Source organism: Stigmatopora argus, chromosome 19, assembly GCF_051989625.1.
Source record: "Stigmatopora argus isolate UIUO_Sarg chromosome 19, RoL_Sarg_1.0, whole genome shotgun sequence".
Classification (NCBI taxonomy): Eukaryota; Metazoa; Chordata; class Actinopteri; order Syngnathiformes; family Syngnathidae; genus Stigmatopora; species Stigmatopora argus.
Genome location: NC_135405.1, coordinates 6,697,368 through 6,724,222, shown reverse-complemented (window position 1 = coordinate 6,724,222; position 26,855 = coordinate 6,697,368). Strand labels below are relative to the sequence as shown.

General features: G+C 39.2%; 1 protein-coding gene and 1 long non-coding RNA gene across 2 annotated transcripts in view; both read left to right on the top strand.

Annotated features, from left to right (window-relative positions):
• The window catches only part of LOC144064944 (uncharacterized), a 43,349-nt gene extending 26,923 nt beyond the window's left edge, over positions 1 to 16,426 (top strand). Inside the window, exons 4-8 of the long non-coding RNA XR_013296929.1 lie at positions 3,359 to 3,427; positions 9,963 to 10,036; positions 12,086 to 12,225; positions 14,077 to 14,174; positions 16,317 to 16,426. This is a non-coding gene — a long non-coding RNA (uncharacterized LOC144064944). The remainder of the gene's footprint in view (positions 1 to 3,358; positions 3,428 to 9,962; positions 10,037 to 12,085; positions 12,226 to 14,076; positions 14,175 to 16,316) is intronic.
• A 6,731-nt stretch (positions 16,427 to 23,157) lies between these two features.
• The window catches only part of map3k5 (mitogen-activated protein kinase kinase kinase 5), a 43,985-nt gene continuing 40,287 nt past the window's right edge, over positions 23,158 to 26,855 (top strand). Inside the window, exons 1-2 of the mRNA XM_077587205.1 lie at positions 23,158 to 23,247; positions 23,812 to 24,782. Of these exons, the coding sequence (XP_077443331.1) occupies positions 24,341 to 24,782 (442 nt within the window). The 5' untranslated portion in view covers positions 23,158 to 23,247; positions 23,812 to 24,340. The remainder of the gene's footprint in view (positions 23,248 to 23,811; positions 24,783 to 26,855) is intronic.

Below are 26,855 nucleotides of genomic sequence, written 5' to 3'. Positions count from 1 at the left end.
TAAGTTTCATGAATGATGTTGTCACTTCATGTATTTTCAGGTCAAATATTATTTCAACTGATTGAACATTTATTCATGTTTAATTGATAATTGCGTGGTGACAGATTGATATGGATGATGTGCGGTAAACTATTCAGTAGTGAAGTGAAGGCGAGCACAGAAGGGTTTATCTATGCTGCGATATTGTTGGTATTGAATAATTCAATGATTTTATCATGCGCAACCACAACAAATGACTTAATTATGCTAATATGAGCCGGAAACTCTCAGAGAGTGTGAGTGTCAGTGTCAGTGTATGTGTGTGTCAGCAGGATTGACAGAGGCCTACGGGCTTCAGCACTGAAACGCTGATCTGGAATTTCACATCCTTATCCCCAAAGCCTTAGGACTCACACACATAGATGAAGGTTTTCACACATACTCACTTTAACACTCACACTCATACATATACACCTAAAACCCATGTGTGTTCATTTCCCAGGTAAAATAATGTTTTTATGACCACAACATGACAATAGCCTGATAACACCTGAAACTTGCTGTTCTAATAATGTAAATAAGAAATAGTTCACCTTGTCAAACACTGGACAACAGTATTTTCTATGATATGATCAATTAAAAATATATGAATCCATGCTTTTCTCTATAAATCATCAAGTGTTGGAGCTTACCTGGAAATGTACCAAACCTCATTTAATGCAGGCAATCACAGATTATATCGTTCACTAATTATCGACTGGTGAATCGATGCCCGAAAGTGAGTAGTAGCAGAACCATTTAGGGTGGCGAACAGGTAGTAAAAAAAACTTGCACCTGGTCCTCACTGAAATATGGCATAAATAGGTGTTTACTGATTTTTATTGACGTGTTCTATATGCATGCCTGAGATACATTATTCATACAAATATAACTGACAACCTGGCCATTTTTCCTTTCATTGACGATGCCCATCAGGTTAAATTCTGTTTAAACTTGAATGCTATGCATGACTTTTAAAACAATTTAAAATAACTTTTTGGGGAAAAATGCACACAACAAATGAATGATGTTGCACTTTCCCTAAAACTTGGAGTGGAAAATATATTATGTAGATCCAATCAATAAATTCGGTTTTACTTTAAAATGTTACAGAACCAAAAGACAATTGTTCTGCTATTAAAAAAATCTATTTTGAAAAATGGGTGTTTAACAAATAAAAGATTGAGTTTACAAAAAGTTTCTAATCTATTAGGATCCGACAGTTGTTTCTGGCCACCACAAAAAAATTCAACTCACTACATTGCACGGTTTGGACAAACATAGGGATAAAATCTTAACATACACACACACACACACACACCAATCCATAAATCACGCTTTATAAGGATTATAGATAACCACTTTGGAATGCTATGAAAAGGCTCTTTTCACATGTAAGGATGTTTAAGAAGATTTACACTACAATACATTTGAGTTAAAAAGCTATTTTTGAACAATACATTTCCTTTTGTTTCTCACTTCAAAAATATAAAGCTTATTGTTAATTAATTTGTTGATTCATTATCCGTACCGCTTACCCTCACAAGGGTTGTGGGGGTGCTGGAGCTTATCCCGGCCACCCTGAATTGGTGTCCAGCCAATCGCAAAGCACACTGAGACGACGCTTGAATTTGAAGACTCGAAAATATATATATATATTTTTTAAAAAGCTTAAAAATGCTTTTAAAGCATTTTTTTTTCATCCATTGCAATTTCAAATGTTAAGCAGCACCTAAATTACTTGCCATGAAGATAGCAATGTTAATACACACTCATCCCTAAAAGCCTGTGGGCAATGTGCACAATCTTCCCGCTAGTCTTTGGATTTGCATACCAAGTCATGCAGAGCTCATAACAGTGAGCAACACACACATACTGACTGACTAAACAATTGTTCAAATGTCACCATCACCCATTTATACGCTTTCTACATAATAATGGATTTTTGTTTGTGAGAAAGTAAACACCAAGAGTTCTAGAAATGGCTAAAGTTCATTTTTGTCAACCTAACTTTTAATGAGACTGCCCAGCCCAAAATTTGAACCCAACACGCTAAAATACTTTAAGAAAACCTACTACTTTTTTAATATGAGGGAATGTTTGTCTGTCTGATCAGGTTGTTTGCAGGTTAAACTTTGACTAGGACGAACATGGTTGGACAATCCATGTGAAAAGTTTACTTGATCGCTTGTTATCATCCCAATAACTTAGAAAGTAGATGCAGGGCAAAGAAAAAGGGTAAAAACAAGAACCATTGATCACCTCACTGACATGGGAAAAAAACTTTTTATTCTCTCTTCTCTTGTTGTCCAACTCATGAGGATAAAAGGCAGCCATTCAGAACCAATGGTCGGAAAGCATAAAGTCTCTTTAGTTCATGAAAAACACAACGTGATGAACTTCTTTGAAGTAAATATTAAAAATGACTAATTCAACTGTTGTGTGAAGATCTAGACAGTTTGAAACATTAGTACACAAGGGCCAAATGGCTAGCTACATTATGAATAGTCACTTTTTAGGGTCCAATGATATTTCTTGGTTCTTAATAACCACAAAATTGCAATAACGAATGACACGATTTACAATGTTTTCAAATGTTTAATGAAGTCTATATGATACTTAAGACTGGGCAAATAGAATACTATACTTGCGTCATGCATTAACATCTGAAACACTAAAAAAAGTTTGTATCATTTGACATTTTATTATGAACAAGTTTAGTTTAAAACAGCATGTTTCAATGAAGCATAGAACACACAGCATCAGTTCAGACAAAGTAATAATTGGATATGCTACTATGACAATTTCACTGTATATAATACCTCACTGTTAAACACAATAATCTTGTCCTAGTTATTATGATTATATTTTTAAATAAAAGCCCAGCGCTAATCATAGTAATCCATTTCTTCCTAGACTTGAATGACAAATATTCATGTTGAAACTTAGATTCCATTTTAAAAAATGCTTGTAAAAGTTTAATAATCAAATATTATATTTGATTTTAAAAACGTTCACTTGCTGGTGCATTTGGTGCATGGTGCATATTACAGGTTCTTAATTTTGTGTTGGGAAGGACTATTTTAAGACAGGCTATCTTTTATCTGAAGTCCTTCTCTTTCATGTTTTAAGTACATGAAATAGACTCCTCACAGTAAAAAAAAAAACAAAGAAAAAAGCTACGCCGTGTTGATTAAAACGCTTTCTGTTTGCATTGTTCCCTGGGTGCCCTCATTAGTATTTACAGAGTATACACCACCAGCAAAGCCGAGACAGACAGTCTATTTGATGGAGGCCATGAACATTTTTATGGAAAACAGCTGTATTGAATCTGTTCCAGGCCTTTTTTCTACCTCATGAATGCAATTTCCCATGCTGCACCGCTCCAGGCTCCTGGCACATCTCGGAGGTAGCACGCTCCCTTTTCTCTCTTTGTGTCTTTCTTTATTGCCTTCACACACCTTATTGCCATTCGCCAATTACCGACACACATTTTGGCAACAAACGCACCATTAATTGAAACATTTAATTAGCATTAAAACCAGCAGTAATTAACAGCTTTTCTGCTGCGCTCTCTGAGCCAGGCTCAAATTCTATTAGACGGCTCCCGACTTTGCCCGAGTAACACCGAATTTTTGCAGAATCCACAGATGTGACTGTGTGTGTGTGTGTGTGTTTGTGTGTTGTGTGTGAGTGTGTGTATTCAGGCACACTCACGGCCTCAGGTAAGGGACCTCCGTGAGGAGTCAAGCACCAAGGCCAGGCCTGCTGGGTGCCCAGGGGAAACGAAGAAGAAAGACGTTTGAGGAGAGATGAGAAGATGAAGAGATGTAGGGGGGTTGGGGGGGGGTCTGGCCGAGATGGAAGGGAAAGCTTGAAAGAGGGAGAATAAGGTGGGAGGTGAAGGATGGACGAGAGGGGAGGAGAGAAAGAGTGACAGAGGGATTAAAAGCGAACGCAAAAGAAGAGGTGGTGTGTGTCAACCAAGGCACACACTCACTTGCAAATACCGTGTGTGTTTGCACAAGCTCGGTGTGCGTGTGTGTGATTGTGTGAGGCCTACTTGGAGTCGAAGCAGGGGCCTGGATTAGTGGCGTTTGCCAGGGCTGGGGGGCAGGATTAGCAGGCTGAGCTGCTGTCTGATGCCGCTCTGCCACCACTAATGGCATTATTAATAGGCAGCTAAAAAATTCATTAAAAAATCCATTAAAAATAAATGTGTTTTACATAAGACTTTGCCCCAGGTAGAAGAAGAAGAGGGGGGGGGGGAGAAAAAGGGACAGTAGACGTGGAAGGGGGAGATTGTTAGCTCGGAGGTCAGCTGAATATCAGAGCCACACTAAACACACAAACACTTGTCTGACTCGGAAGATTTGGTCGACTGGGAGAAAAATGGGGATAAACCAACAAAATGCACAGTTTGTGTGTGTTTAACCCACACATGCATTCTCATGTGTTTCCATCATAGATTTGGTAATGACTTCAATCAATGACAAATGTAAATAGTCCAATTAAAATCACATTTTGTTTCTAGTTTTGTTCGTTTAATATAGTGATGAATGTTAATAAAATTGTTTCTTTTGAAAGAGAAAAAATGCACATTAATAAATGACAGCTCTAGGTATGTAGCAAAAAGCAGCAAAAAGACAACAAAACCAAAATAGAAAAGTACATTGAATTACAAATAAAAGTAAGCAGTTTAAAAGTTGAATTTGTTTAAAGTGTTGATAAAGTTATCATTCTTGTTTTTCTTTCACCTACAGTTATTTACTTTTTAAAATAAAAGTATGTAATGGGCACAATAAAACTAAATATGCAAACATGTTATGTCTTAAAATTAACATTGAAGTGAAACGTATGATAGATGTTTGGCTCATATTTATTATGAAACATTAACGTTCGATTTACTATCCTAAAACCTAATATTCCAGTTTTTCCTTCGTTTAGAATATGTTTTGTGCAAAAAAAGGATAATAGTAATCATTTTAAAAGGAAAAGAAAAGAAAAATGCACAAAGAGAATTAAATTTGTCGAAAGTCACTTAAGCTAAAAATGTTGTGCAATATGAATGTTTATTTATTTATTTATTTATTTTAAATCCAAACTCTAAATTGTGAGTGTGAGCGTGAATGTTAGTGTCCCCCGTCTGGTGCCCGTAGTTGGCTGGGTTAGGCTCCAGCACCCCCTGTGAATCTTTTTAGGATAAGTGGTTCAGAAAATAATCAATAAAAATAATGTAAATAATTATGTTACCACTAAAGGGCAAATTATATAGATTTTTGTATTAAAGAAAGCCCTGCTAATTTATACCTTTCTTTTAGACGAAAGCAGTATGCACGGGGCTAACTTGGAAAAAAAAATGTCTGAACAATCAAATCGCAGGGATTGAAAAATTGACTATTTCAAGCTTCTTCATATCTGAAGTCAAACATTGGATTTTCAGGAGAGCACACAAATAGTTTCATCTCAGAACATGTATTTGAACTTCTCGTGTATCAGTCCTCAGCCATGGAGCATTTGCTAGGTAGGGGGGAAAGGATTAAGAATATGTCAGCAGTAGGAATCTATATTTACGCCAGGGAGAAAAAAAAGTTATTTGTCGGATTTGGAGGGGGAGGAAGGGTGTAACGTGAAAAGCGGGGGAAAAAGCAGCGCCCACTGTGCAGAGAGACAGAACCACAAGTCAGCAACATTCACACTCAACGCAAACATCAAACATCAGGCAACACAGGCAACGAGACACTTTGATCTCGCCATGCTCCGCAGGAAGCCGGCATCTTTGGAAAATCCTCCAAATGTAAATTAATTTACGCGAGAAAAGGCCCCCAAAGCGCTGGTGTGCATCCCAACAGCACGGAGGGTCCAACCCAAACTCTGCAGCTTAGCCTCCGGAGACACATCAACCCTGGTGAGAGAATCTAAACTTTGCACGCTATGCCCCGTGATCCAATAGCAGGCAGAGTTTCACTTAGCTCTTGAGCAGATGAGCAAACACTTGAGTTTTCCGTCTGCGTACTCAGCATTGCTGTCAACTCTTTGAATTCAAAGGCCGTTTGTAGTACGCCAGGATAGGGCCGGTAAATATAAGCCACTAACTAGGTGTAGAAAGAACAGTGTAATATCTAATGAAATTCTCCTCTCTTTAATTCCAGAACAGTCCATCCAGTAAAAAATTAAAAAAAAATTCAATTACCTCAAAAATATATATTTAGCTAAGGTTTAGACATTCATAATAAAAACATATATCATTATTGTTTCGTAACTGATTGTAAATTTAAATGTATTTGTTCTACTTTTGTATAACTATAACTATTGTTATTATCCACGGCTGTATAGTAGGTAGGTAGAAACAAAAAGTTAAAGTAAAGGATATTAAAAATACTAGAAGATTTGGAAATGATTGGTTATGGTTTTATTAACCACAGACACAAATAGAAATGTATAGTTTAAGAAGATTGGAATCTATTCAAGCTGGCATTCTCCATGTGTATTATACCTTCACGTGGAAAAAAAATCTATGAGCATTATAGGTGAAAAAAAGAACATTTTAGAGTCTTGTAAAGGCTAATAAAACTGGAACCTTTGCCCAAATTACAGGTTTCAACTAAAAGAAACCCAGTAAAAAATCATGTGATTTGTCACAACTGAAAAACAATACAAATCTCTAGCTTGAACATTACTTCAGGTTTTATTTAATGTTTCACAAATGCTTAAATGTGGCCACGAACCCACAGAACGGACAATATCAAGTCATTATGAAAATTCCCGTCAAACAGGCATTAAAAGACTATTGTAATGCACATTTTTCACCACTAAATACTCTATTCCAAGCGGTAGGAGTACACTTTTCACTGACTTGCTCTGGCTCATCAAGCAGTGGACACAATGCCAAACATCCACATAAAATGCCTGGTGCAACATAAAAATATCTCATTAAAACACACATGGTAGCTCATTAAACCAAATCATACATCGTTAAACGGGTATTCCCAAAATGATTACCCTTGTTGTTGTCATTGCAAGTCTTAGACAAAATATATTATTAAATTTTTATCATTTTTTTTTCTATCTCTCCTATCTGCTGGTTCAGATAACAGTAATCAAAAGATGATCAAACTACTCCCTACTTTGCGTAGAGTTGAATCATAATAAATCTCTTTACGAGGGGCCACATTTTGACCTCATAAAAATGACTATGATCAAAATCACGTACGTCTAAAGGCCTATTTCCCGCGGGAAGCGAAACTTCAGCAACGTCATGACGTTAAAGTGTTGGAAACCCGGCCTCGGGTCACATGACAAGTGGCAAGTGTGCTCGGCGAACTGTCTAAACATCCTTGGGGTTACAGCCGAGCACGTGTGTGTCCTCGCCCCGGTGACACGCTTGTCTTTACCCTGTCAGTGTAGACTATGTGGAATATACGAGTCCACCACTCTTTCCTCCCCCTTCTCCCTGAAAGACGCGCCACATACGTCCCTTGTCCCTCCAACCTGCCTCAAGGTCCTATAATCTTTTTACAATGTGTTGAAACAGAGCAATAAATCTGTTAGCTTACAATCTAATTTCCCTGGCCTTTTCCAGGAATCCTCATAAACTTTTGGCGCCCCCATTAACAGCCCTATTGAATCAGAGTGCTTAATCTGCTTCCAGGTGAGGGGTCAGAAAATGAATGCTTTGATATCCATCAGACTGACGGGAGCAGAGAAAACTGGGTGAGGGAGAGCATTGCAGAAAAGGGCAGCGTCTCTTCCTCATAGGTCAATCGCAGCCAAGAGAGTCAGTCATCCACTTTTTTCCTGAGCGCAGCGCTCATTTTCCATTTAATATGGACATCCAATTAATGTGACCACGTCTGAGGCAGCCTGCGTTGCCTTGAATTATTGCCCATCATACCCCCCAACAATGGCCCGATGAGAGAGAAAGGAGAGGAGATAGAAGAAGATGACAATGACAGGAATATGCGTGCATGGATGTATGAACTTGGCTGTACTTGGTGCAGCGACGTGAATGTTTCGGATTCTTTCATATTTTAGAAGGCACACTTAAGAGAAGCCTGAAAAGAAAAAAAACTAAAGAGAAGAGAGGGAAAGAAAAGGAAAGAAGTGTTTTTCCAATGGAGTTCATTTTGTTGCTAAAATCATGCATTGCCCGAAAATTGAGAAGTCAAACAAACTCTTCTGATTTGTTAATGTTGACTAAATCATTAATCGTCTTAGTCTGGGGGTACACAGTCGATTGGTCGCCGGTCTTTTGGTCGCCCGGAAGGTAAGTGATAATTACCATTTAAATCGTTGCTCAAATTCCCTAAATACAAACTGCAAATTACTATTTAGTCATACTTAATGCCCTATTAAGACCAGCGACCAATCGTTCGCACACGTAGTCTCACAGACCTAATGTCTAACACATACTTTCAAAAAGATTGAAACTACCAGTGTAAAAACAAAGATTCCTATGCATTTGAATTTCCTTAATAATTCAATGATCTGTAATGTACGACCCCTGACTTGCGCAAAAAATGCCGATCACAGCCATATTTAATTCCCCAATACAGCAACACCTGAGCCATGTGTTCCAGGTGTTCTATATGTTGTTAGGACAGAAATATATTCCCTCTATTGTATTATGATGTCCCATCTCCAGACCCCATAATCTAAATGATTGCATTAGCGAACCAATACTTACCACGAGGTGAGATAAGGTTGCGTTCAATATTCCTGGTGTGTGTGTCCATCTGACCAAACCGTATTAGGCTAAGGTGTGTGATATTAAACCTGGAAAGTAGTGTCTTATTGGTCACAGCACTGGGAATTTGTCATTGTCATTTGTAGCTCATTATCCAGTTAACACCGAGTGGGCACATATCCAAAGGACGTCCCCTTGTGTTCTTTGCGGAAATGAAACTTGGTCCAGGAAACTTTTTGCTGTCTCTTATTAATCCTGACTCACTTTAATGTTTGGGATCCATGCCTTGAAGTTCCTAGCTACTGGGGATGCATCAATATTTTAATCAAATTTAATCATTTATAAGCCAAACAGGGTGAACCGGTGGTTGAGTGGTCAGCTCGTCGGGCTCACAGTTCTGGGGTCCTGGGTCTGAATCCAGGTCAGTGCTTCTGTGTTGTCTCGGGGTACTCCGGTTTCTTCCCACATTCAAAAACATGCATAATAGGTTGGTTGGACACTCTAAATTTCCTCTAGGTATGAGTGTGAGCGTAAATGGTTGTCTCTTCGTGCCCTGTGATTGGCTGGCCACCAATGCAGGGTGTCCTGAAGTCAGCTGGGATAGGCTCCAGCACTCTTCGCGATCCTTGTGAGGATAAAGAGGTTCAGAAAATGAATGAAGCCAAAGAGAAAGGTGCATCTGCTACTAAATTAACTATTATATTCATCCATAACTTTTTTTAACCAATAGGTGTGCAGTCAGAGACTTCTTATGGTACAACTGGGTTTTTGCGAAATTGGGCAGGACAAGTGAAAAATACTCAAATTCGACTGTATTATTGGTCACATGATGTACAACACACAGTACAGAGAGTTATTCCTGAGAAAATATGAAAATCTAATAGACCTTGTGGCAAAACTCATTTAGTTATTTTTAAGGAAGGGGAAATGTGCAAATGATTAAAAACAAATATCTCTGAAGAGCTTTGCAAATTCTCTTTCCCTGCTCTCATGTGGCTCTCCTTCACAAATAAGGGACTTACTACAAAGATTCAGGAAATACTTCTTTTCTGAGCCTCTAAATCCTGATGTTTGATGCTTTATTATTACAAGTCTGAAACTTTTTACATGCATTTTGCAGAAACTTCAGAATGGAGAAGTCAAATATACCAAGTAGTCATGTCAATGGATTAGAAACCTTGCAGAGAATGTGAACAAAGTCAACCCAAGAAGTCACTTAAACATATTTTTTTAATTGTATTTCTCTTTTTTTTCCTAGAGTCCAGACATGGAAAAAATCCAAGGGGAGGGAGAGTGGTATGGATTTCCTGCTGGATGTATGTCAGCAACTTGGTATGCTTCCCCTGTTTTCAATTTCACTCTCTTCACTTCTGACTTTTCAAGACTACTAAAAAAAAAACATCCACTGATTTAAATCACTGTGTCATATTTCCTCAATGCTAAAACCTTGTTTATCCAAATGTCCTGTTATCAATCTTCATTTCTGGCCATGTAACAATAGATTTTTAAAATCTTAAGCTACCTTGTCTGAAAGGTTACGCAAATTTACACGAGTCAGTCTGTTTTTGTACAACTGTGTCAGTGGAGATGGGTTTTAAAAGAACTAATGTTCCCTGACATCCCACGGTTAAAGTATCATAGAAGCAGCATGATCGCCTTTGGCTAGTGGGAAAGAGACTGCCTGGGGGCTTTTTCTCTGGGCAAAATTGTGGGGGTGTTTATGTGTGCATGGTGCCTTTCCACATGCAATATTCTCTGTCATCATCTTAAACAGCTAAATAAGATGTTCGGAGGGGTACTCGGACGATTCGCCGAAAGACATTTCGCCGACGGACGTTTGGCCGACGGACAGTTCGCCGAAACGGGATTCGCGCAGACTAGAGGGCTTAGAAAACAATACCTGAAAATGCCATGGAGCACACTTTTACTTCTAGTTTAATTTTAAATAATTTCCCATTATTTTAGGAAATATATATTCAAATTGATTTGCTGAGAACCTTAATTCAAAGATTAATCTCAACGTTTTCTATGCTGGTGTGAGTTTTCTGGAGTAGGATTTCTGGATTTACAATTTCATTACAGTAGTACTTACTGTTACTACTACTTTATTTTCTCTTTCTTCTGTCACGTACTGTTCTGCGTGCTCTCTAAATGGCTACTACTTTAAACGCAAGGATAAAATAAAAAATATAAAAAATTGACAGCACATTGTAGTACGTACTTGTATTTAGAAATATGTCCAGCGGGGGGCAGTACATGCCCTTGTTATTTCTAAATGAATGTTATCTGTAACGGGCCGTATATGGCCCGCGGGCCGTATATGGCCCGCGGGCCGAGGTTGAAAAACATGTACACACACGATCCGGGGGCGGGGCGAGCGCGCGACTCACGTTTCGGTGAAATGTCCGTTCGGCGAACTGTCCGTCGGCCAAACGTCCGTCGGCGAAACGTCTTTCGGCGAATCGTCCGGTCACGGTTCGGAGGAGGACAAATCAGACATTTCTCGGTCGCCAAACGGCATTACGTCCTGGTTCTGTGTCCAACTCCTTCTTTAATGAAGGGGGAAATTAAGAGCAGGGATGAAAGGAGATGAAGAAATCCTTGCGATAAGTCGACTCTGGTTATCTCGTTATGCTTCCCTTTCCCTTTTTCTTCCCCCCTCTCGCGTACTCGCTTTGGCGAGGTCTCCGTGTGCCCGGGAAGTGCGCTGCGATCTCCATTAGTAGCGATGCCGCAAAGCTCGGCGATGTAGAAAGTGGTTTGTTATTGCTGAAATAATCGAGATGATTTCTGATATTCTCTGCTAAATTATTCAAGTGTTTCGGGCTCAGAAATTTGAGCAAGTTGCGTTTTTTTTGTCGTTTTACACTTTGTCGTAGCAAGCGTTGAAAAGCAATTGGTAGTAACAATGTCCCTCTATACTGGAGGCCTGTGCTTAAGGACTGCGCTTGTCTAATTAGCATAGAAATTTTCATCCTATGCAGAAAAAGGCAATTAAGTGCAGACCACAACATTGCTGCATGCATGCTTCTAAGATGTCGGTTTTATTTTTCCTTAGTTTGTTTGGAATTCACTAGCTTTTTAGCCGCATAACCCAAAAATGTTTTTGACTATAATTGGATGAGTAGCTTTAATATGGCCCAAGGACAAATGAATTGTTGGAGGGTTTTTTATATTTTATTTTTTAGCAGAAGCTGTTTCAAGAAAGAATGCCAATCATTTTTTTGCAACACAATCTCCCAAAATGATTTTGTTTTAAACTGATTTGTTGGTTTGGTTTGACCTACAGATGACTAATCTCCCACTCTGCATTAATAAGTATGTTTTGATTGCCTGAGGTGAGCAAACAAAAAATGGCTTGCCCTATTTCCATAAATCTAGAGGACCGGCACATCTGCTGAGGAAGAAACATCATTTGGTGCAAATCCGCTTGCAACAGGCAGTCCTGGTCCAAATGAAGAATTGTCCTTTTGTCAATGAAAACATTGTGAAGTGAAACAGCCGAAACTTCCTTGGAGCAGGTGTGTATATAATATAATGTATATATCAAGGACAATATTCCAAAATTGCATATTGTAATGTGTTTTTGCAGCTAGTTAAAAGGAGAAATCTGCCTTTACTGTGTAGATCATATGTGTCAAAGTGGCGGCCCGGGGGCCAAATCTGGCCCGCCGCATCATTTTGTGTGGCCCGGGAAAGTAAATCATGAGTGCCGAATTTCTGTTTTAGGATCAAATTAAAATGAAGGGTATAGATGTATATTACATTTCCTGATTTGCCCCCTTTTAAATCACTAATTGTAATTTTTTTATCCATTTTTTCAGTTTTTAGTTCAAAAATCATTTTGTAAAATCTAAAAAAATATATAAAAAAGCTAAAATAAACATTGTTTTAGAGCTATAAAAAAACCTGAATATACAGGGCTTTTAATCCAGTTCTTTTAATCCATTTATTAAAAAAATCTAAATATTATATCTAAAATGGTCCGGCCCACGTGAAATTAAGTTGACGTTAAAGCGGCCCGCGAACCAACCCGAGTCTGACACCCTTGGTGTAGATGATAATAAATAAATATGTTTGTAAGCATTTTACATTTTTCTTAAAAAATAAGCTTTCGCTCCTGTCATTGTAAATTTTTGTATTATAACCATCAAGTGCCCTGCGATTGGCTGGCAATCAATTCGGGGTGTCCCCCGTTTGCTGCCCATTGTTGGCTTGCATAATCTCCAGTGACCCCCGCGACCTCTGTGAGGATAAGCGGTATGGAAAATGAATGGATGAATAATCATTACTTTATATTACAATTATTGGCATTGTCACACAAACAGGCTTGCAGGTAACAATGTTGCTAATTTGTGGTATTTTTAGCTTTATCTCAGGGGTTGAAATTAACAGTTGATGCAACTGGTATTCCTGAGCAAGTTGGATATTTGTTTTATTCTGTTCATATCCAAACAGGATTGCGTGAGGAAGATTGAGATATTTAATTAAGCGTAATTATTTTGTACAAATATGAAAAGGGAGGAACGACATAAATTGCTCAATCCATCCTGTGATTTCATGTCTAGTATATAATGTGGTTACCACGATAACATTGTAACAGGTTTGCATGAATGTTGTGGGTCACTTATATATTTAATATTTGAAATATTTTTTTTTTATTGAATCAAAGAGATAGGAATGAAACCGATAATACCACCCTACCAAAATTAAATTGTAAATGTAATTTCTAATTACATTTGAGATGTAATTTCATCATTGGGGCCCTAACAAAAGAGAAATTGCATTTTTAATATGATTATGGAATATTTCCAATAAAAAGCTACTCTTATTTTAGTTATGTATTTATTTTTATTTGGTTCTGATATGGTCTCAGGACATAAATAGATTAGATTAAATTAGATTAGATAACTTTATTCGTCCCGTATTCAGGAAATTTTATTGTCACAGTAGCAAGAGGGTGAGAGTAGATTCATAAACTGCATGTTTTAGTATTGTTTAATTGGTTATTCAAAATTAAAAGGCTGTGATGTAACATGTCCTCAAATTGTGGAATGACCTTGTGACCAATTCTTGTATTGTGAGTAAAAAAGAAGAGCTATAGCATGTTTCTGCCAATGTACAGTGAAAAGTGAGAGGACAGAAGGGTCAGCATACACTCCAGTAACATGGTGTCTTATGAGAGCCCAGTCAGCAGATGAAGTCATTTCACACTCGTCTATGAGTAAAATGAGAGCTCGATGATAGTGTCCAACTTACTGCCAGTGGAGCTTTTGATCTTCCCAAGTGGTGCAGAACCGATCTTCTGTCCAAGTTTTTTTTTTACAGCAAATCAGTGACGGACCATTGGAATTATTTTGTGTGTATTTCAGAAAAGCTGCAGAGCAAAGAGTTCAAAGCTCCAGAACCCAGTTTTGATGAGCTACTACTCGGAAGGGAGCACATTAACGCTTGAGTGTCCCATGCTTCAGTAAGTTACATCAAATCACACACAGAGAATAGATGTTTTTATGTTGGGAAGATGACCATGTAAAGGTGTAACAGACTGAGAGAGGAGCTTTGCAAATGTTACCTACAGGTGATATTAACCTGCACGCTCGCTTACATACGTTGATGCTGATCTGGTCTTTCCAAAGACACTGGAAACAAATCTGGAATTTGCAACTAAAAATGACATTAACCACAATTGCCACACTTTACTAATGCGTCTACAGCAGGGGTGTCAGACTCTGGTTGGTTCGCGGGCCGCTTTAAAGTCAACTTGATTTTGCGTGGGCCGTACCATTTTAGATATAATATTTAGATATTTTTTTAATAAATGGATTAAAAGAACTGGATTAAAAGCCCTGAATATTCAGTTTTTTTATAGATCTAAAACAATGTTTTTTTAAATATATTTTTAGATTTTACAAAATGATTTTTGAACTAAAAACACAGAAAAAATGCATTAAAAAATTACAATTATTGATTTAAAAGGGGGAAAATCAGGAAATTTAATATACCTCTATACTCTTCATTTTAATTTGATCCTAAAACAGAAAGTCGGCACTGATGATTTACTTTCCCGGGCCACACAAAATGATGCGGCGGGCCAGATTTGGCCCCCGGGCCGCCACTTTGACACGTCTGGTCGACAGAGTCTAACTCAATTAAATGCTCCAGCATTTCTTCTATCCCCGAAATACATTCGAAACATTAATAGCTGGAATCCACTTTCTCGTTTTTTAATTGTCTGAAAGAATATGACAACACACAATTCCCAAGAAACAAAGAAGACACAACTAACAATAATAAATTAAAAACAGGAAAAAAAAGTTTCAAGTTAAATGAACACAAAAAAAAGAATTCCTTTAGAAATTTGACTTAAGTAAGAGTAATTGAAAACACAAGCAATAAATTCTAGAGTTCTAATGTTTACAGAAAAGGGAACAGCCACGTTTGTGTATAAGATTGAACACTCTTAAAAGCAATAAAAAATTATGTATAAATACATGTGAATGAATGGAAATATATTCCTACGTCAAGTCTTAGTCTTGCACAAAATAACGTTAATGAAGCAAACGCTTTCTTCTAAGCTTGCCACAGTAGATCAGATATGTTTTTAATACACCAAATATTCATTTTACGGGTAAAGCATTGTCTAAAGATGTACTCCATGATCAGGACTTATTTATTAAACTAAAGTTAATGAGTCAAAGTAGAAACTCAACCCCTCCACCTCACAAATGTGTTTATGTGGTGTGCAGAAACATGCAAGCAGGAGAGTTGAGCCATGAATCATAACTATTATCATTAGGTTAAGCATCAGCTGAGCCCGAAGGCGCTTTGAGATCTATGTGGAAAAATAGCACTTTAAATGAGCATGATTGTTATTATTGTCCTCCAAATGAGCGTGATTAGTATTGATGTCTAAATGAGCGCTGGGGTTATTATGGCTGCGCCGATTATTGTTATTGTTCTGGCGGCTTTATGAAGGGAAGGCTTGTCCTCGCTTCGTTCACTTTTAATTCCACAGGCTGTCTCTTTAACTAACCGTAGAGCCACATGGTGCCCTTGACACGCGTGCACTCATCCACACGAAAAGAGTAGAGACAGAACATTTGAGCAAAAAAACAAAACAAAAAAACACAGGTAAGAAGAAGAAAAGTGTGCAAATGTTGTATTTTAAAATAGACAACATTTATTCAAATGGGCCTAAATCACCAAAGGATTTCGAGGGGCTTGAAATATTCATACATTCATTCATTTACGGAACCGCTTATCCTCACAAAGGTCGCGGGGGGTGCTTGAACCTATCCCAGCCAACTATAGGCACCAAATGGGGGACACCCTGAATGGGTGGTCAGCCAATCGCAGGGCACAATAGACGGACAGCCATTCATGCTCACAATGCATGTTTTGGAAACCCGAGTACCTGGCGAAAACCCACACAAGCCAGAGGAGAACATGCAACCACCAAACAGTGAGGAACCACCAAGGATCGAGCCCGTAACCCTTTAATCCGCCCCCCCATTAAAATATAAAATTATTAATAATATATGAAAGTTAGGATGATAACAAAAAAAGTTAAGTTAGTGTAGTAAAACATTTTTCTCAATTTTCTTTATTCCAGTTGAAGTCACCAAGAAAGGCATGACTAACAAGATAATGAATAATGAAAATTGATTGACAAATGGATGGCGTACATACAATACATGATACACATATGTACATCTCACACAGGTAAGAATTTTATACTCATTAATTTGTTTGTTATCATACCAGTTTCTGTCTTGACTGTCTTTTTTTAAAAGCCAAATAACAACATACAAAAGCTCAAATGGATCAAAATGATACTGTGATATAATTAACCGAGATAAAATAACAGTGAAGTGTTTTTACTAACTTTAAAATCTTACATTTTTTCTTGCTTGCAATGAAAATTTCAAATTCAATTAATGCAGCTTCACGTTAAAAAAAGTATTTTATATCCAAATGTTTTTTGTTGTTGTTTTTTTAAGGCCACAGGGGCATTTGACTTGAAAGGTTCCTATTATATCACAAACAACATGTTCAATGTTGTATGGGGGGGTTCATACATGGCTGTGTGTTGGTATGTAAGGGCAGCTGTCAGATCCATTCGCTGATTGGCGAAAATGACAGACATCACCAAGTGCCGTGGGTAACTTGGAAAAGAGGGGGTGGGATGCCTGCCTATCATTCACTGCCAATCAGGAGTCCAGTCAAATCAACTACTAGACCACACAGAAACACATAAACAAATAAGGGCAAAACATGTAAACAGCATCCATACATGCAGAGTTAATGCACAAATCATAGCGTTTTTAACCTGAAACAGAGTTGTCATTTTTTATATAAGATTTAGAAAGCCACAATTGCCCATGCATACGGAATTATTCAAAAATATCTTCAAAATAATGCATTCTTATTTATTTCCTGATAAAATTCCCCTTTTTTAATTCAAAACTTGTTTTTTTAAGTCCTTGGACTCATATTTCTATATTGTGTTGAAAAAGCACATGTTGCTTTATATACACATGCACTTTGACTTTCTCACAAACACACACACGGCCACCACAGAAGGACATTCAGTCTGACAGAGTAATTATGACGTCCCACTGGAGGACGCCCTGGGCTGAGAGGTGAGAGTTATTGATCCCTCACAGAAGGAAATTTATCAATGTCCAAACATTCAACTCTGACAGGAACCCAATCCAAATAGAGACCAATGTTCAGTATAGAAATGTAAAAAAAAAACTTTGGAAGAAGAACACCTATTACAAAAAAATGCCCGCTAATTAACTTTAAGGGAGAAACTGTATATATGATATATGATATAATGTTAAATTCAAACTTAACTGACTTAACAATTAGTAGCATCTTTTTGCGCCTGAATACAGCCCTAATAATTCCCCTGTGATCAGAGTGACATTTCATCACTAGTTGTGGGTCAACAAAGTAAACAGTGCTGACAGACTGATAACTTGGTACACGGTCGATTGGTCGCCGGTCTTTTGGTCGCCCGGAATGTAAGTGATAATTACCATTTAAATCGTTGCTCAAATTCCCTAAATTCAAACTGCGAATTACTATTTAGTCATACTTAATGCCCTATTAATTATTAGGCTAAAGAAAAGCTCCAAATTTCCTGGACTTTTATTCTTTTTTGTTGGAGAACTTGTTAAGACCCTGACTGACGTAGCTTCTTAAAGGGACAACGCATGTACATACAAACTCTTATACACTCACACGTCGGCTCAGTGAAACTGCTCATGTCCATTGTTGGCTTTTATTGATGCGTAGACCGTGTTGTTTTACCTTGTTTTGTCGCCGGTCTTTTGGTCGCCGGACTTTTGGTCGCCGGACGTTTGGTCGCCGGTCTTTTGGTAGCCCGTTGTTGCGGTCGGGGCGACCAAAAGACCGCGACCAAATGACCGGCGACCAAAAGACCGGCAACCAATCGACCGCACACGGATAACTTTATCAAGATGTGTTCTTCCATAAACCAAAGTTACATCATTTAGCGTCATTCGTATAAAATGTCAGAAGCGACAACATAGTTCAACTCAAGTGGAAACACAGACAGTGTGTGTTTCTTATTAAAAGCCCTCCCACTGTTCTGTTTGTGGGCGCGTGTGAATACTACATTATCAGTCTTGTCTCTCATCGACTCAGTCGTCATACAAACACCTGTGGACATCTTCCTGCACCCCCGAGGTGATCTCCTCGCCTTCATTTTTCTCAGACAATGAGTGGAATCATTTCCCCTCGCTTGCATGCCTCTCCATCATTATCGGCACACAATTATTGATCGGGACCTCGACCGCTAAATTACAACCTATTTATCAAACTCTTTCTTAAAAGATGTTGATGGAGGGTGTTTACACTGTATGATCTATTCTGGAATTTTTTTTCCTGTTAAGTCCATTCATTAGCTGAATGCAGATGAGCCGGCCAATCGCTTACGGGGATTCTACCGCTGCATCGACATTAGTTCAAGGAAGCATCCAGGTGAAATCTACAATGGCGAAGTTAGAGAGCAACAACAACGGTCTCACTTTTTTTATTTTATTTTAGTGTTTGTCCCCGAGGCCTATCCCACTAAAGAGAAGTAATTTGGCTTATCTTATCCCAGAGACCTAGCAGCTGCTTTTTATTCTTTTTTGTGAGGTCTTTTTTCTCATTTAGTCCAACAAAGATTGTCCTCATAGATTGACCTTCTCTTGTGCCTGCAGGCCGTTGCCCTCATGCCAGTAACTAGATAACACACTCTATCAGAGATTTGAGAAAATCATTGGGAAAGCAGTGGGGCTGATAGTGGCATCAATCCTAACCTGACACTAGGCTGGGTCAACCATTTATCTCTGCACACTGCCTCTGGTCACAACAGCGGCCATCTTGCGCCGCAACATCCTTCTTTAATAACCTTGGCAGCGTCTCTTTGCAGATTGAGAGGCGCGACGCCACTCATCACTGCGGCTTTTCTACGCATTTTGACCGCAATCTTACACGGGCCTTCTCTGCACACAAGCCCAATAAGGGTCCGAAACTGAAAAACTCGTTAGCTTTGGAGTTAATGGTGGCTACACTGTCATTGATTCCCCTCAGTGAGTGACTTAAATGCTTCTATATTGGTGGAGGGAGAGATTCCCAGAGGCCTCCTAGAGCTCAGATCATTGTTTTTCACTTACTAACAATGAACTTATGATCAGATTGCTGCAAGGCGTTTTGAAAAAATGCCCTGTAGGATCATTAAAAAAAGTGTGTGTGTGTGTGTGTGTTTGTGTTTGAGGCCGGCGAAGCGGCAGCAGCAGCGTGTCCGAAGCTCATCTCGATGCTCGGTGGCGCAGATTGCGATGAGTGGGGAGGTTAAATGGGGCGTCATCAATCTCAATGAAGTGCAATTATTTTCTCACTTATTAATCATTGCGGGCTAATAGCTAGTGGCAAAGCAACGTCTGCCATTTGTCAAACTTAGCAGATTTCTGTAATTTTGTTTCCCCGACAATGTTTGTGTGGATGTTGGCAGATATCTATGGAGGGATGCAATAATTCTGTGCCTCAAAGTGTCTATCGCTTACCTGCAATGCCCAACTAACTTAACTTCTTTGGCCATGTGAGTGATTCACTCCATTTCAGAGCTGAGCGACCATTTCATGGTTGGTGGCTTTATTTGCAGGTTGCAGTACAGACTGACTGTGGATACTTAACCACAACGAAATTCACAGATAGACCCAATTCTGTATTAAATACATGGTTAGCATTTCATCTTTGCAGGAAGATGTGGAAAATCACTTCAAAATAATAAGGGACAATGGAAATTATTGTAAGACAGTAATACCTATGAATTTGGTTTGCTTTTCTTTAAATCATATCTAGTTTAAACAGGATTATGACTAAATATAAAGCAGTCAAATGATTTTAAAGCTAACCCGTAAGACTTCCACTTGGTTGACTTTGAAAGGATGAACTCTACAAGTGGGGGCTTTCATTGTGATATCAATACAGAAGGAAGGGTATGATAGAATGGAAGAAAAACATGGTGAAGGCCACATAATTAAATAACTGCCTTATAATGCTGGGAAAATTTTATTGGCCCGTGCGAAAGTTGTGAACACGAAAAAAGGAATACCAAAACAATATGCTACCTGATTAGAAGTAGGGTTACAAAATCATCACTCATTTCCGTGTGCGGTCGATTGGTCGCCGTCTTTTGATCGCCGGTCTATTGGTCGCGGTCTTTTGGTCACCCGGACCGTGACAACGGGCGACCAAAAGACTGGCGACCAAAAGACCGACGACCAAAAGACCGGCGACAAAACAAGGTAAAACAACATGGTCTACGCATCAATAAAAGCCAACAATGGCCATGAGCAGTTTCACTGAGCCGACGTATGAGTGTATAAGAGTTTGTATGTACATGCGTTGTCCCTTTAAGAAGCTACGTCAGTCAGGGTCTTAACAAGTTCTCCAACAAAAAACAATACAAGTCCGGGAAATTTGGAGCTTTTCTTTAGCCTAATAATTAATAGGGCATTAAGTATGACTAAATAGTAATTCGAAGTTTGTATTTAGGGAATTTGAGCAACGATTTAAATGGTAATTATCAATAACCTTCCGGTCGACCAAAAGACCGGCGACCAAAAGACCGGCGACCAAAAGATCGGCGACCAAAAGACCGGCGACCAATCGACCGTGTACCCTCATTTCCCACCACTAACTAACAAACAGGACAGAAAGATAAGGGTTAAAATTAGGAAAATTAGGGTATGGCGGGGCAGCATGAAATTGATGTGCACCGTTAACACACTAAGATAAATAACCTGTGAATATTTGATGGATTTTGTCAAAGTTAACATCCTAATATTCACTGTTATTGTGATTACCAGCACAAAAAGGCATAACCTAAAATATGTCTAAGTGCATGTTAGTCCTGCAGTGTACAGAATATAATACAGAATAGAATATAATAGAGGGAAAAAAAACCCGGCTGTCCTTGAGCTAGCTGAGCCGGCGCACCCACTCCGTAGGGGACCTCGCTGAGGGGGTATCATACGCGCCCCAGTACCTAGGGCAGTACCCCAGTCACACTGTGACGCCTTTACCGGTCCCCCAGAGTATGAAGAGTGGATCAGACTCTCCCCCAGCAGCCCCTCACACACCCACGCAATCACAAATGAAGCCATAGTATAGTATACACTTAACAATTATGGTAGAAAATGGATTTGAACCAACCAACGGTTTAAAGGGTCTGTGGACTACTTTGATGGATATGACATGAATGAGCATTCTCTGAACAATTTAAAACATCATTAGTTTTGCTTTTTACTCACATTAAGAGTGTACTGTTGTCATTAACCTCAGTGAGCTTTTCTTCACCAAAGGCAGATTAACACTGTTCGGGAGTAGCTTTTTAAATAAATGAGAGCATTTAGCTGTCAGAGAATCACAAATGAAACCTTTGAATGTTCATTCATTAAAATTCCAAAAATTCAAACCGTGACAAATGAAATTGTTGGGTAGCCTTCTCTAGACCCACAGGACATTCACTGCAAAAAAACATATAAATTCAACTCTACTACTTAATTTATGAATACTGCATTTCAACAATATATGATATTTTACTAGGTAAAGAGGGTCATATGTTAATGACTCAGATATTGTAGGATTTTACATCACAAATAAAAATCAACTATAATTTAGCTCCATAGTATTTGTGTGAGTGAAATGGTGAAAAGGTTAACCAATATTATTAAAAGCAATAATTTAAAAAATATACATTCATAATAATAATAGTTGTGTTTTATTTCTTTTTTTAAGTATGATTACTGAACAGTCCCCTAACAAGCTATTGTTTATGTTCCATTAACTAAGCTCATTGGAGGTCTTTTTTTTCCCTCTCCTTCTTTCTCATTTTCTGAACCGCATTATCCTCACTAGGGTCGCGGGGGGTGCTAGAGCCTATCCCAGCTGACTTCGAGCCAGAGGAATTGGTGGCCAGCCAATTGCAGGACACAACCATTCACACTCATACCTAGGGGCAATTTAGAGTGTCCAATCAGCCTACCATGCATGTTTTTGTAATGTGGGAGGAAACCGGAGTACCCGGAAAAAACCCACGAGAACATGCAAAGTCCACACAGGTGGACAGACCTGGATTTGATCCCTGGACTCCTACTGTGAGTCCGACGCGGTAACCACTCATCCGCCAGGCCGCCCCTATTTGAAAATGGGTTTTATTTATTTATTTTTTGTATCTTGACCTCAATCATAAAGAATATGCTTTCACCTGAAATATATTGTGGCATTTGAGTGTAAATGAAACGATAATGTGATCGATAGTATCATAGTGATGGGGTGCAAGTTCAGTATGAGCGCATTTTCACACTCTGTCTTGAGTGCAGCATTTTATTTTAAAAATTGCAAAAAAATATAATAATCTATGTGCTGTTTTTGAGTGACACCTAGTGGCCATATTGATCACACACCATTTCGATGACAAGCAATTTTCAACCAGTTCACACACCTTTTGACCTTATGCATGAAACAATGGAAATGAAACATCCGAAGTTCATTTTAAAACCCCTTTAAAGAATAATATTGTGTCATTTACAATAATACACTGGGCACGTGCATCCAAAAACTTTTTTGTCACTCAGTAATAAAAGACCCACTTATCTTTTTTACTCCTAATTTTAATCATGTTGTTTAGAAAGAAACAATGCTGCATCTGTGGAATTTATTGCCGTTATGAAATAATCACAGCTTCCTGTAATGTTATAGTTTTACCGCTAGAGGTCCACCTGCATCAAGAATAAGAAACAAACACATAATTACTATACTACAGTATATGTAGTAATATATAGATGTATATATGTAGAATTATATATTATTGTATCTAATTTTCTGAACCGCTTTACCCTCACTAGGGTCGCGGGGGTGCTGGAGCCTATCCCATCTGACTTCAGGCCAAAGGCAGGGGACCACCTGAACTGGTGGCCAGCCAATCGCAGGGCCCAAGGAGACAAACAACCATTCATTAGGTAAGTTTTACAGTGTATATTTAACTAATAAGTCTGAGATAATAATTGGCGAAATTAATCATACCTAAATAAAACATGAGTTGAAATTGCAATACATACACCTTAAATAGACCGAAGAACAATATTTTATCTCTAGTGGGACAAGTGTCTATTTTGGTATAAAAAACTATTAAAGGTTTCTTTTTTAAATGTATATATTTTATCCAAATATTACTTTTACTTTATTTTATGGTTCGAAAATGGCTCCTGAGGAAAAAAATCTCCACACCTTGCTACTCATATAATAGTCAAATAGTTCACTTTGGGACATTACAAAAAATCATTTAAAGTTGATACTTCCAACAATTATAGGCTTTGTAAACATATTAAAAATGATTGCCACGTTCTGTACAGATGTGGTCAATATAAATATTTAAAAAAATATAAATAAAAGTGATCAAATCTAAAAAATAAAATAAAAATCTCAGTACAACATGTAAACATACTGTTAGTATCACTTCTCGACATCCAGCTTGACCAGACTATATTTTGACAAGCGTTGCCATGGCAACCGATCCCTTTCAGAGCCTCACACGTGGTCCACATAACTCCGCCCACTTACACGAGGATTCCAGGCGTTGACTCCGCCCACCGAGCTGCAAGTAGACGGAACAGAAGATAAACTGTAGAAAACTGGGCAGGGTTGGACTACTGTACGTGACGGACTTCCTTCAGGAGTGAATGCACGACTTTTAACGTCGTGTCGCGTCGCCATTCTGCAAGCTTTGCCCAACTTGCCCGGATCTGTCCTAAAAAAAAAAGTCGAAAGGAATGCACGAAGATTGTTGTTTTCCCACTTCGCGTGCAATGTTTTTGGACGTCGCCGTGACGCGCAGAGTGCAACTTTTGCAGCATGATTTCGCCTTGCAGCCTCCGGTCGTGTGTTGAACCCACGCGAGACTTGCACATCGTGCCCGAGCAGGTGTGAGGCGCCGGGCGTAAACCGCCGTGGGAAACCGCAAGGTCTCCATGGAGCTTTTACGGCCTCGCTGGTTTTCACCATCCGCCTTTTGAAGAAAAAAAAAGAAGAAGAAGAAAAAACGAGACATTCGAGATGAGCCAAGAGCAAGAGGGCATTTCCTTGCATGTTCCTTGCTTCGGGGTTTGTCCCGTCAGGGCAGGTGATGTCGCCGGGGAGAGTACCGGCACCACCCGGGGAAGAACCACGGCAGCCTCCCCGGGTGCTGCGGTTCCTGCAGCCGGGACTTTCTGGCAGGATTCCTCGGTGGTGGCAAGCGGGGTGCACGGCCACACTTCCGGGAGCTGTGCGCCGGATGGCGGCGGTCTGTTGTCCACGGGCAAGTCGTGCAAAAGCAGGCCAGTAAGTGTCGCCTATGTTTTCAACAATGAGCCGAACCAGCAGAACAACGCCGAGTGCATGGCCCTGCAATGCCTCAAAGACGCGTGCGAGGCGGTGGGCAGCAAACTGGAGACGGTCCACTTCGGAAAGCTGGACTTTGGGGAGACCACAGTGCTGGATCGCTTCTATAATGCAGGTAAAGAGTGTTTTTTGACTTCAGAGTTCAATGCATTGTCCTGTCATAATGGAATTATTCATGCACAAGTGTCAAACATAAGGCCCCCAAACTTTATCTGACACTACTATGGGCACCATTTGGGGGACACCCTGAATGAGTGGCCAGCCAATCGTAGGGCACAAGGAGACAAACAACCATTCACGCCCACACTCATATCTAGGGGCAATTTAGAGTGTCCAGTCAGCCTACCATGCATGTCTTTGGAATGTGGGAGGAAACCGGAGTACCCGGAAAAAACCCACGCAGGCCCAGGGGAGAACATGCAAACTCCACACAGGTGGACCGACCTGGATTTGAACCCGGGTACCTCACTGTGAGGCTGACGCGCCCTATTTGGTACCAGGGATTTTAATTGTAACATGACTACATATGCTGGAATGCTCTTGTGTCAAAGGTCATATACCTGGGGAAGTGGATGCCTGCAGGACAGGTTACTTGGGGCTTATAAATTAGATTGTCATGCCACTATTTGAGATTGCACAATTCACAAAGCTGTAGTTTACTCTCGTTTGAGTGCACGTGTTCATCAAAAAAGTGCATATTGTTTTGGATCTGCATATATTTAAACTTTTGATGTAGCTTTGTTTAGTGAACCTCAAAAAGGTCAAGCGTTTCAAACCTCAGTGTAGCTTCGGTCATATTAAAATAAGGCAAGAAACATTTGTCCCAGTGTAATAAAATCAATACATGACTGTGCTTAAAGTAAAAGTCAAAGTAATATATCACAGGTAAGTCATATTTCATAATAATAACACTGACTGCACAACTTAGACTGGTAAACATTACTTTCCTGGCAATTCAGTCACTATAGGTTCCCCTTTTTTCCTTTTGTTTATCTTGTTCTGAACTTCAGTGGAAATATTTCATGGTTCACGTGGGAGGGCTGAGGCATTTTTTCCCAGAAACACACAGTATCTGCCCGTACACACTATGTTACCTCTTCCTGCACAAGCGCGTCCCAGTGAGTAATGAAGGCTGGGCACACAAATGATACAGCGGGTTCCTTGCCAGACAACCTGCACCTGCCTGTGAATAGTAAGAGACAGTTTGTCTTTGTCAAATTGAACAAGAAGGTGTTGGCCTTTAAATATCTTGTCACGCGGTGTTGACGACAAGAATAATTTAGGCTAGAAGATGAAAGCAGGAAGGGGGCATCATCCTTGAGTGTATATTCACAAGAAAGTGAAAGTTGCAGAGCTTTCAAAAATGAAAAACCTGAGGCTGCCGCGTTATGTTTTTATCTGTTTTTGAACTGATAATGCATTTAAACACTGGTTTACAGTAAGCAAATGTGCGGTAGTTTAGTTAAATTTGTATCCTCTTTCTTGCTTAACAAAGACAATCTGATATTTTGGGCTTGATGGACAAGTAGAGCATGTCTTATTTTAAGTAACAGCTACTTTTATGATGACAATCACTGTAGTACGTATTGTACTTGTAGTTAATGGAGTATGCCCATCATAGAAAACAAGAATAACTCAATTTAACAATAGGACTGGTTCATCTTGGCTCACGCTCTGAACTGTAGGGAAAAATGTGTTTCACTGAAGAGTTATAGTCTCTAGTGTAGGTACGTATGAGTAATATTTAAAACAAGTGCTGTAGAAAACATTCATCCATTCATTTTCTGAACTGCTTATCCTCACAATGGTCATGGAAGGTGCTGGAGTCCGTGACCGGACGTTTGGTCGCCTGGACCCAAACAACCGGCGACCAAACGTCCGGCGACCAAAAGTCCGGCGACCAAAAGTCCGGCGACAAAACAAGGTAAAACAACACGGTCCACGCATCAATAAAAGCCAACAATGGCCATGAGCAGTTTCACTGAGCCCACGTGTGAGTGTATAAGAGTTTCTATGTACATGCGTTGTCCCTTTAGGAAGGTACGTCAGTCAGGGTCTTAACAAGTTCTCCAACAAAAAAACAATAAAAGTCCGGGAAATTTGGAGCTTTTCTTTAGCCTAATAATTACTAGGGCATTAAGTATGACTAAATAGTAATTCGCAGTTTGTATTTAGGGAATTTGAGCAA